This window comes from Poromitra crassiceps, assembly GCF_964638095.1.
Source record: "Poromitra crassiceps genome assembly, chromosome: 19".
NCBI classification, from domain to species: Eukaryota; Metazoa; Chordata; class Actinopteri; order Beryciformes; family Melamphaidae; genus Poromitra; species Poromitra crassiceps.
In genome coordinates this window covers 23,184,329-23,195,703 of record NC_139646.1, presented here as the reverse complement: position 1 = coordinate 23,195,703, position 11,375 = coordinate 23,184,329, and the positions used below count along the sequence as shown (strand labels likewise).

Sequence of the window (11,375 nt, the reverse complement as noted above, 5' to 3'; positions counted from 1 at the left end):
GGTCTCTTTTTACCGTGAGGTACAGGTCTCTACACGGCGTTGTCTCGTGGTGAGATACAATATTATTATTATAACGTGATATATTTTACCCAGACTGTCAGGACTAATCCGTTAAGGAAGCTGCCTGTATGCCGCATGCAGTGTGTTAAATTACTTTAGCCGCTATAATCCTCCATACCGTCCAAATACCTTACGCTAACGTTCAGCTGTGCTGTTGCTGTGATGGCACGTTATGCATAGCAACAGGCTCGAGAACCACAGTAACATTAACGTTAATACAAGAGTGATTTATAAAAACAGCAAAATCGATATGCATAACGTTAAGTCTTAATATGTGAGTGTAGCTGCCTGGGTGGCGATAATGGATAGGCTACATTTGATTCTATACGAATTGTGAATGTGTAAGAATGAAAGGGCTCATCACTATCATCTCCCTATGTACGTTGTTGTGATACTAGATTCAAGATTATTACTGAGTAAACCCGTTATAAACGAGGAATTTATCATTGTGCATGCAGTGTAGTGAAGTGGTCACAGCAATTGCAAAATAGGGAGCAGACAGAAAGACAATCTTCAAATTATAAAGTGCAAAGTAAAGACCTTTCAAAAGTGACATAGTGGGGTCCATGTAAAATGTCCTGTAAGTCCTTAAGTGATGTATAATTGGGGGGTGGTGCATGGTTATGTCCATGTAAAATGTCCATAAATGTCAATGTAAGATGTCAAGTAAAGTCCTTGATGTCTGTGGGATAATGTCCATGGGGACGAAACAACAACACATCTCCCCTCATTGCAGTCTCAAGTAAAGGGGCCTGTCACTTTCTGAGGACTGACAAATGAACAACATTGAGGACCCATGGAGAAAAGAAATCAGTAGCTCAGGTGTCACACGAGAGCCTCGTCGTCGGTGATATTTCCCCTGTGGTTCATATCGGGCCCGGCAGTGGCACAGATGTCAGACATTTTGTGAGCCATTCATTGCACTCCAAAGTGTTGACTGAAGGGTTGTTCCTCCTGTGGCCCTTGCAGGGTGGTCATTTTGTCATTTTAGGGGCGGGGCCATCTGGCCTACGGCGTTGTTAATTTGTTTAGGGCACAAGCCCACATGCCAGGGCACAAAGGCCATTGCTCTATTGACATCATGAAGAATGATTTTTCTGAAATGTGTGCTCAAATGAGCCAATGACACATCCTTTGCATAGGACAGCTAGGCTACATTAAACTGAGACCACTGATGCTTTTAAAGCAACTGACATTAGCAGGCTGCTAGCAGGGCACTGCCAAGGTGGCCTTAAGCTTCTGGCATACTCTTCGCGCACGCGCTGGAGGCGGGGCTCCGAGGAGGGCGCACGCACTCTGCCCGGGCCAAAACAGAACATACTCAGTGCGCGGCTCCAGGCAGTCTGAATGAAATTGAATGTAACGTTCCCAATTCTATGTATTAAATTATAAAAAACGAAGGCTAAGCCACACAAGTTCGTTATGATCGAACGCCATGCTTCAAAGGCAACTTTACGACAGTGAGGACTCAATCACAGCAGATATCCACTGATAGCCTACCACGGAGATCTCACAGGCACAGGCAGCAAAACCCGACGCGCTGATAGAAAAATCTCCATGGACGCGCCGCGCTCAGGCCTCGCCCCCCGATACGCCCCATGCGATGACGTCATAATCACTGTGCGCCCTATGCGCTTGGCTGGGCGCGAAGAGTATGCCACAAGCTTTAGGGATCTCAGGGCATCACGGCCAGAGGGAGGGGCAATTTTGAGAAACGCTATGTTCGTACAAATTTGAAGAGCATGAGCATTTCATTTGGTGGAGTGACTCTGTGGAACAGTTTGGATGATGAAATAAAACAAAGTAGAACTATTATACTGTTTAAGAAAAAGTTTAAAAATATTATGATTGAGGGATACAGAGAAGAGGAGGCGGCGGGGGGGGGGGGGGGTGAGGGCACATGGTAATAGGGTACATTATGGCTCAGGTTAAAAGGAAAATATGATAAGTAATAAAATAGAATGTTGACAGAGACCTGATTTAAGTTTATTTTGGAATTAAATAGGGGTAGGACCAGATAAGCAGAGGCTTCATTCCTACTCCTTTTCAAACAAATACTGTTATTTTTATTGCAATTATTATTAATATTGTACATTATTATGTTTTTTCCTTTTTTTGTTTTAAAATGTTTTTAATGTATTGTGTATTATTATTATTATACTTATTATTATTTATTTTTTTATATTGTCTTTTATGTTAATGTTCGAAATAAACATTCATTCATTCATTCACCCTGGTCCCTTGGTTTGTTTCTCTCCTCTTCCAGCTCTCCCAATAAAGTCGTAACGCAGGGAAAGAGGTCACGATGTCCGGAGGTCTGGATGTGCTGCAGATGAAGGAGGAGGATGTGCTGAAGTTCCTGGCAGCAGGGACCCACCTGGGAGGGACCAACATGGACTTTCAGATGGAGCAGTACGTCTACAAGAGGAAGAGTGACGGTAAGTCAATATACGCAAAAACACAGACGTTGTTTTTGTCTCTAGTGGAGGTTTGTTGTCTCTTGGTCTTTTCCTATCTCCTTTTACAGGGTCTCTGGGCAGTGCTCGGAATCGCTGGCTTTGAGTCTTGTGTGCTCAGTCATCTCAAAGTTGCTGGGTCAAGCTTGATACACTTCTTATGTACACTATCACGAGTGGAAATGCTGAGGCTTTCAAGAATTGCTTTGAGTTTATGTTGAATGTTAATGATTCATTCAGATGTGTAAGCATGACTGGAAACAAATTTGCATTTGAGGACTTACTGGTATTTGAACATCTCTGTGAATTATTAATTTTGAAATAATTTGTCCTTGAAAAGTGCTTGAAATTTGTCATTACAAAAGACTGTTCTAGCTGTTCTATTATTTGCCTTTACCCACTTAGTCATTATGTCCACATTACTGATGATTATTTATCGAAAATCTCGTTGTAATATTTTGTGAAAGCACCAATAGTCATCCTTACAATATTGTAAGATATCGAGGTATTTCGTGAAAAATATTGTCTTTGTTTTTATCCATATCGCCCAGCCCTACTTTCAAGGTTGTCTCAGTCTAGGGCCCGCAGAAGCATAATCAGTGTTTAGCTTGAGCAAAAGGGTGTCTGTTGTTAACCTTAAAATCTGTGTAGTAAATAGTTTTGGTGGCCCTCCTCTGCCAGGTGTGTACATCGTCAACCTGAGGAAGACCTGGGAGAAGCTCCTGCTGGCAGCCAGGGCCATCGTGGCCATCGAGAACCCGGCCGACGTCTGTGTCATCTCCTCCAGGAACACCGGCCAGGTCAGAAAGCCACAGCTCTCACAGCCTGTTTGAGGTCATATCAGACCTCGACACTGACCATCATCGCTGTGTCTACTCTGGGGATAGACATTATCCAAGCCGGCCTTCATGCTTTGAGATGATGTCTGTAGTATGGCTCGACCCATATGGGTTTGCGTTAAGTTGTTATTATTTTCCTTTCTACATCTTTAAATTTGAACATTTCATATTTTCATTATTGTGAAGGTGGGAAAGACCATCACAGGACACCAAACCTGAAACAGGTAACTGGGACACATTACTGCCTTTTAAATTAATCATTAATATACGGGGGGGGGGGGACCCCATAATTGAGCAGTTAAAGTAATAAATGTGCAAAGAAAGTACGATTTTTATTGTAGGTTTTACTGACTAAACTCAAATATATCATATCAATGTATCCTGGCAAAGCGATGTCAGTCTAACACTAGAATGTAAAACTGATGTGGTTAAAAGGTCAAATATGCATATTGGTGGTGGGTTGCATGTCGCCCAAACAGCACACCTTTAAAGCCTGGCACCCATGTGGGTGTTCAGGTGTCGGACGTGTGCCAGAGTGACCCGGCCGGGTTTTCGCTAACACCATGAGGGCTGCTGCCCCATGACTGGGGTTTGATAGTGACCTGAGCCACAAGCCTATTATGCAAAACACTGATGGACAATACCGATCGTATTATCCAAGCTGGTGTTCATTCTTTGAGATGATGTCTGTAGTATGGCTCGACCCATATGGGTTTTCTGTTAAGTTGTTATTTTTTTCCTTTCTTCATCTTTAAATTTGATCATTTCATATTTTCATTATTGTGAAGGTGGGAAAGACCATCACAGGACACCAAACCTGAAACAGGTAACTGTGGGACACATTACTGCCTTGCCTTTTAAATGAATCATTAATATACAGGGGGGAAAAACCCCATAATTGAGCAGTTAAAGTAATAAATGTGCAAAGAAAGTACGATTTTTATTGTAGGTTTTACTGACTATAGTGACTAAACTCAAATACAGTATATCGTATCAATATATCATATCAATATATCCTGGCAAAGCGATGTCAGTCTAACACTAGAATGTAAAACTGACGGGGTTAAAAGGAAAAATATGCATAGTGGTGGTGGGTTGCATGTTTGACTCATCGCCCAAACAGCACACCTTTAAAGCCTGGCACTGATGTGGGTGTTCAGGTGTCGGACGTGTGCCAGAGTGACCCGGCCGGGTTTTCGCTAACACCATGAGGGCTGCTGCCCCATGACTGGGGTTTGATAGTGACCTGAGCCACAAGCCTATTATGCAAAACACTGATGGACAATACCAATCGTATTATCCAAGCTGGCGTTCATTCTTTGAGATGATGTCTGTAGTATGGCTCGACCCATATGGGTTTGCTGTTAAGTTGTTATTTTTTTCCTTTCTACATCTTTAAATTTGATCGTTTCATATTTTCATTATTGTGAAGGTGGGAAAGACCATCACAGGACACCAAACCTGAAACAGGTAACTGTGGGACACATTACTGCCTTTTAAATGAATCATTAGTATACGGGGGGGGGGAAACCCATAATTGAGCAGTTAAAGTAATAAATGTGCAAAGAAAGTATGATTTTTGTTGTAGGTTTTACTGACTAAACTCAAATATATCATATCAATGTATCCTGGCAAAGCGATGTCAGTCTAACACTAGAATGTAAAACTGATGTGGTTAAAAGGTCAAATATGCATATTGGTGGTGGGTTGCATGTCGCCCAAACAGCACACCTTTAAAGCCTGGCACCCATGTGGGTGTTCAGGTGTCGGACGTGTGCCAGAGTGACCCGGCCGGGTTTTCGCTAACACCATGAGGGCTGCTGCCCCATGACTGGGGTTTGATAGTGACCTGAGCCACAAGCCTATTATGCAAAACACTGATGGACAATACCAATCGTATTATCCAAGCTGGCCTTCGTTCTTTGAGATGATGTCTGTAGTATGGCTCGACCCATATGGGTTTGCTGTTAAGTTGTTATTTTTTTCCTTTCTACATCTTTAAATTTGATCATTTCATATTTTCATTATTGTGAAGGTGGGAAAGACCATCACAGGACACCAAACCTGAAACAGGTAACTGTGGGACACATTACTGCCTTTTAAATGAATCATTAATATACGGGGGGGGGAAACCCCATAATTGAGCAGTTAAAGTAATAAATGTGCAAAGAAAGTACGATTTTTATTGTAGGTTTTACTGACTAAACTCAAATTTATCATATCAATATATCCTGGCAAAGCGATGTCAGTCTAACACTAGAATGTAAAACTGACTGGGTTAAAAGGTTAAATATGCATAGTGGTGGTGGGTTGCATGTTTGACTCATCGCCCAAACAGCACACCTTTAAAGCCTGGCACTGATGTGGGTGTTCAGGTGTCGGACGTGTGCCAGAGTGACCCGGCCGGGTTTTCGCTAACACCATGAGGGCTGCTGCCCCATGACTGGGGTTTGATAGTGACCTGAGCCACAAGCCTAGATGCAAAACACTGATGGACAATACCAATCGTATGCCCGGTGGACATGAACTACACTGAAGTATTTTGAGCTTGTCCCCAAAACGGCTCTCCTGCTTCTGCGCTCTGTATTTATTATTGCACGTAACCTCTCTCTGTTCAGAGGGCTGTGCTGAAGTTTGCTTCCTGCACTGGTGCCACCACTTTTCACGGACGCTTCACCCCGGGCACCTTCACCAATCAGATCCAGGCGGCCTTCAGGGAGCCCCGCCTCCTGATAGTGACGGACCCCCGCGCCGATCACCAGCCGCTCACCGAGGCGTCCTACGTCAACATCCCCACCATCGCCCTGTGCAACACCGACTCCCCACTCGGATACGTGGACATCGCCATCCCCTGCAACAACAAGGTAATGGCACGCATGCAGTCTGAGCTCTGGTCTTTGTTTGTAGACTAGATCAACTATTTCAGTCGCCCCACCCTGCAAAGTAAACAAAACAAGCAAATGACTGGCAAATGAACGACTTTGTGCCTTCTGTATGCAAAGAGACATTGGGGCTAAACATTGAGCACACCATTAAAGCCTGGCACCCATGTGGGTGTTCGGGTGTCGGACGTGTGCCAGAGTGACCCGGCCGGGTTTTCGCTAACACCATGAGGGCTGCTGCCCCATGACTGGGGTTTGATAGTGACCCGAGCCACACTTGAACAATACATTTTCTTACCAATTTACTTTTTTTTTTTTTATATAGCATGTTAATACATTGTCTTTTTGTGGGTCTTATCACACCCGCATTGAATACATAATCTTTGCACTGTTTATGTTGCCTTGTTTCCTCAAAGCAAATGTCTGTTTCCATGTGGAGTGCACAATGCATCCACTCGGGTTAGACAATAGTCACGATCGCTTCCATGACTCAGCAGATTCTTTCTTGACTGGTGTGTGCGCACGCACCTGCAGATGTCTCAGCCTCAGGCCACTTGCTGGGATGTTTACTGGCTCCTCTTACAGAAACAACATGGTCAAATTCAAGCTAAAGAGACTTTCTCGCTTAACCCTGTGCGCTGTAATGAGAGAATGGGCCAGGTGAATACATGTGACTCCCTCCAAGTGTGGCTTTAGTCTGCAGCTTCCAGACAGTTTGGAAGTGCTGGGTGTGTGCGTTGAACTCTGGAAGTGCTGGTGTGTGCGTTGAACTCCGGGATGAAGTGCTGGGTGTGTGCGTTGAACTCTGGGATGAAGTGCTGGGTGTGTGCGTTGAACTCTGGGATGGCCAAAATGCTGTGGAGAAACTTAACCCACGCCTGTATTGTGTGTCCAGGGTCACCACTCTGTGGGTCTGATGTGGTGGATGTTGGCCAGGGAGGTGCTGAGGATGAGGGGCACCATCTCCAGGGAGCACCCATGGGAGGTCATGCCCGATCTCTACTTCTACAGAGACCCTGAGGAGGTGAGGGCTGCAGAGACATACACACACGCGCACACACACACACACACACACACACACTCTGAAGAATTCTCAGGCTAATGTAGATCTTCAAGGAGCAACATCTACTGTATGCTAGCATCAATTTAGCATGAACTTTGAGAATGTCTCCCATGTTAATTAACACCATAGACTTGGACAGGCATACATGTGATTTCTGTGGACATGAGTGCCGTGGTGTGTACTGTATGTGCTAGGACTTTATGTCCGGCCCTAGCAGATCACACATGTCCCCCCTAAACACTCCTGAAAGAGCAAGTGATAATGCATTGATATGAAATAATACATTGATATAAAATAATACATTGATATAAAATAAGGATGTAGGGTGCATAGCTGTCAAATGTCCTCTTCAGTAAGGGCATGGTCCATAGCTGGGTGAGTCTTTCTCCAAGGGATGAGTGGCACTGTCACATGTACTTACTTAAGCTTATTTACTTAAAAATATCAATATATTTTAAATTTCTTAATATAAGGCAAAATATTCATGACTAAGAATCCAGCCTTTGAGCTTGGGAATGCGAGAGGACATAGTGAGTCTGGCTAGGTCTTTAAAGTACATATATAAATTGTAGGCCGTTTCTAACATGCTGGTCCAATAGCAAAAGCTGCAAAACTGTTCTTTTGTGGTTCTCGGAATCACACCCCACATTTGAAATAAACTAGAAATATTGCATCGCTTCTAGTGAGCCTCGCGTGCTCAACTGCTCAATGAGCCCCACGCCTTAGTATAGTAGTGAGATGTCGTCATGTCTTGTCTTGTACATGACTTTCTAACATGGGCCATGTTCTGCTTCAGATCGAGAAGGAGGAGCAGGCGTTGGCTGAGAAGGCTGTTGGCAAGGAGGAGTTCCAGGGCGAGTGGACCGCCCCCGCGGCCGACTTTGTCCAGCCCGAGGTGGCCGACTGGTCCGAGGGCGTCCAGGTGCCCTCTGTGCCCATCCAGCAGTTCCCAGCTCCCGTTGAGGGTAAGACCTGTGGGCTCGTTTAGCAGTCTCTTGTATGATGTAAATCAGCCGTGCTTCCCTTACCTTTATTATCACATCACATTGATGCTCATGTTTTTGTATCTGTTGGCGGGCTATTTTTGATTATTTTACAACATTTAGCGTATGGGGGGGGGGGCAGGACATAGTCAATGCGGAAGTCGGAGCGAGCAGAGGGGAGCCACACACACACACACACACACACACACACACAGTCCTAGCAGAGAAATGCACAGTTGAATCGCATTGAGAACATAGAGATTGCAGCTCCTAATGTTATATACATGGCGACATTCAATTCAGTTCCAATTTGACTGGGTGGTTGATAACAAGTTTTCCTGGGGTGTGACAAACTCAAAACACATTTGTTTGGTTTCCACGGACTTTAACGTCTGGGTTTGTCAGGCTGTTGGCTATTTTTATTTGTCTAATGGCCCACTGCTTGTAAACAATGTAGCGATAAGCAGTTATGCACTCTAGATATGCTAGAACACACTATGCTAGAATGGTGTTTCTCACCATTCAGAGATGTTCTGGTGAATTATTAGAGTGGACACTTTTGCAGTAGAAGATAATTGTACTGATGTCAAACTTCTGATCTTCATCCAGCAGGTGCAGCTAAGGCTCCTGCTGAGGGATTCACTGGTACGTAATGTTCACTTGAAATCATGGTTCCAAGTGTGAATGGATGATGTAGGATGTGATTTTGAAATCATAGTTCAAAGTGTGAAAGGATGATGTTAGAAGCCCTTCTTACTTGATGGGCGACTTGATGTGTTCTTCCACATATTGAGATGGGGACCCAAGACATTTTTAAGTGTATTGATTGTATGTAGTTAAATTGTTACATGGACTTCTATCGAGTGTTAAGATCACACCCCTCTAGTCTGCCATTGCTCCTCGACTAGTTTTGATATCACACGATCAGGTCATTATTTGTATCGTGTGAGTAGTTATGCTATTGTATTAACTCATATTTGTTGTTAGAAGATGAATGTAAAAGCTTTGGTATGACATGTAATAAAATGAAATGTCTCGTTGTGTGTATCTTCTCTCCCCACAGAGGACTGGAGTGCCCAGACTGCCACTGAAGACTGGTCCGCCGCTCCCACTGCCCAGGCTTCAGACTGGGGCGGCGCTACCTCTGACTGGTCCTAATGCATTCATAAACACACATGAAACCTACAGCAATGAGCTGAGAACTCAATAAACTTGGCTTGATTGTTTGAAAAACCTGTCTTCGTTCTTTTTTTTTTATTGGTCTTATCCCCTCCTCCTGAGCATCAAAGTACTAAGTTGGTTTCATAATTGGGACTATTTCATGTACCGAATTGTAAATGGTGTTTTTGTTGTTGTTGTGTGATTCATTCAAGCAATGTACTCCAAATGTAACCTGATGCTGCCAGATGGTTGGAGGTTGTTTCACATTTGTTTCATCTGGCGGAGTCAGGTTAAACGTTACCATGATGGAGTCAGGTTAAACGTTACCATGATGGTTACAATCCGGCTCAACAACATGGAGGCGTCCGCACCAGATAAGATACTATGGCGGTGGGATTTTGATTCTGAATGTTTTGCATTTGAAAGATACCTCACTGAGATGTCTCATTGTAATTGTATGAAGGAAAGATCCCTGAGCATTTCAAGTCCTACTTTAAGCTTAATTCGTTTGTCCCACTCATACTCAACCTGCCAATCTGCACATCTTCATCTCCCTAAATTTCTTTCCTCTAGAGGCCAATTCTCCATTAAATTTAGAGGAGTAAAATTATGGAATGAATTTTTCTATCTAGCTGAAAAACCTTCCCTAAGAACTTAGAAAAAAGCTCTTAAGGAACTCTTAATTCTGACAATGTGTAAAAATCTTTTTTCTTCTGTATCTTGCTCTATTTCTCTTTTTTATATTTAAACTTTTGAACTGTTAAATGAGGTGGAGTGCGCCTTATAAGCCCTCTGGGTTTTCTTTGCCTCCTGCACAGTACTCCTGTCTGTATTTTAGCTCTGTAAATATCTGTATTTTAGCTCTGTAAATATCTCATCAGACTTGTTATTTGAACTGTCGTATGCCTTTGTTTTCTGTTTCTATTGTGCGAATAAATAAAACCTAAAACCTAAATTGTTTCAATAAATAAAAAAACATGGAGGCTCCGTGGACATTGGTGTGTAGGTCAGTGTGAGGATCTTGTTTGTAAGGTCAGTGTGATGATCTTGTTTGTAGTTCAGTGTCATGGTACTCAAAAAAGTACAAGTACAAAAAAGAGCTACTCCGTTCTGGTATTCAGTTTTTAGTTAATTTCTACCTCTGTTGGTTATTAGTTAATTCCTACCTCTGTTGGGTCGTTGAATTTGAGGGAATTTTGCCTGGAAAGTACTTGAATTTGATGTTTTAGGAAGGTGTGGGAAGGAAGCCTGTTAAAATTCCACCCCAGATGGGACTCGAACCCACAATCCCTGGCTTAGGAGGCCAGTGCCTTATCCATTAGGCCACTGGGGCGCTTGTATCTGTTTAATGTATAACTGCAATTCAAAACGGAGAAACCCAAAAGCTTCATATAACATGTGATCATTTATTATAGATTTATTTGTCTATTTTATTTACAATTTCAAAAATAATTCCAAAACATGTTTTTATCTGCAGAAACCAACGCAGTCATTCAGCTGTGATCCGTTGCTAGGCAACAGAGAGTAACCCCGCGTCAGGAAGCTCGGTCAAGTTTCACACAACAGGCGGAAACTACTTCCGGTTAGCCGCCAGGAACGTCTTCATTACAAAATAATTGTCCGCTAGCGTGTTGCTACATAATTATTACTGCAATAAAACTTGTGCCCAGTTTATTTCCATTTAAGTTGGCCCTCAACACCCGAGTCCTGCAGGTTCAGACAGTCAGCAGCGTCAGAAAGAAATGTGTGCTGAATTGATCGTACTCTAATTTGGAAAATAACGTACCGGAAGTTGATTATCAACGCAGCTGCTGCAGCTAGCTATCGTCTACTCTACAAAGTAAACCCCTTGTATTAGCTAGCTAGCGTTAATCGTTAGTTTAGTTCTCAACTTGTTAGATTAATGCTATTTTATCACGGCAATGGTAGTC

General features: G+C 43.2%; 1 protein-coding gene across 2 annotated transcripts; it reads left to right on the top strand.

Annotated features, from left to right (window-relative positions):
- LOC310794139 (small ribosomal subunit protein uS2-like) lies at positions 1 to 9,499 on the top strand. Of its 2 annotated transcripts, none has more exons than XM_083656046.1 (8): positions 1 to 49; positions 2,327 to 2,498; positions 3,198 to 3,316; positions 5,974 to 6,219; positions 7,133 to 7,261; positions 8,097 to 8,265; positions 8,896 to 8,928; positions 9,347 to 9,499. In XM_083656046.1, exons 2-8 carry the CDS (start codon positions 2,366 to 2,368, stop codon positions 9,439 to 9,441), a joined length of 924 nt encoding a protein of 307 aa, XP_083512172.1. In that variant the 5' UTR covers positions 1 to 49; positions 2,327 to 2,365; the 3' UTR covers positions 9,442 to 9,499. The 2 variants fall into 2 exon arrangements, with proteins under 2 accessions (XP_083512172.1, XP_083512171.1); XM_083656045.1 differs by having other exon boundaries at positions 8,893 to 8,928; positions 9,347 to 9,498.
- The last annotated feature ends 1,876 nt before the right edge of the window (positions 9,500 to 11,375 follow it).

Coding starts and splice junctions, on each gene's coding strand:
- LOC310794139 (XM_083656045.1), top strand. CDS start 2,366: ATGTCCGGAGGTCTGGATGTGCTGCAGATGAAGGAGGAGGATGTGCTG. Junction 6,220..7,132: donor CCATCCCCTGCAACAACAAG/GTAATGGCACGC, acceptor TTGTGTGTCCAG/GGTCACCACTCTGTGGGTCT. Junction 8,266..8,892: donor GTTCCCAGCTCCCGTTGAGG/GTAAGACCTGTG, acceptor ATCTTCATCCAG/CAGGTGCAGCTAAGGCTCCT.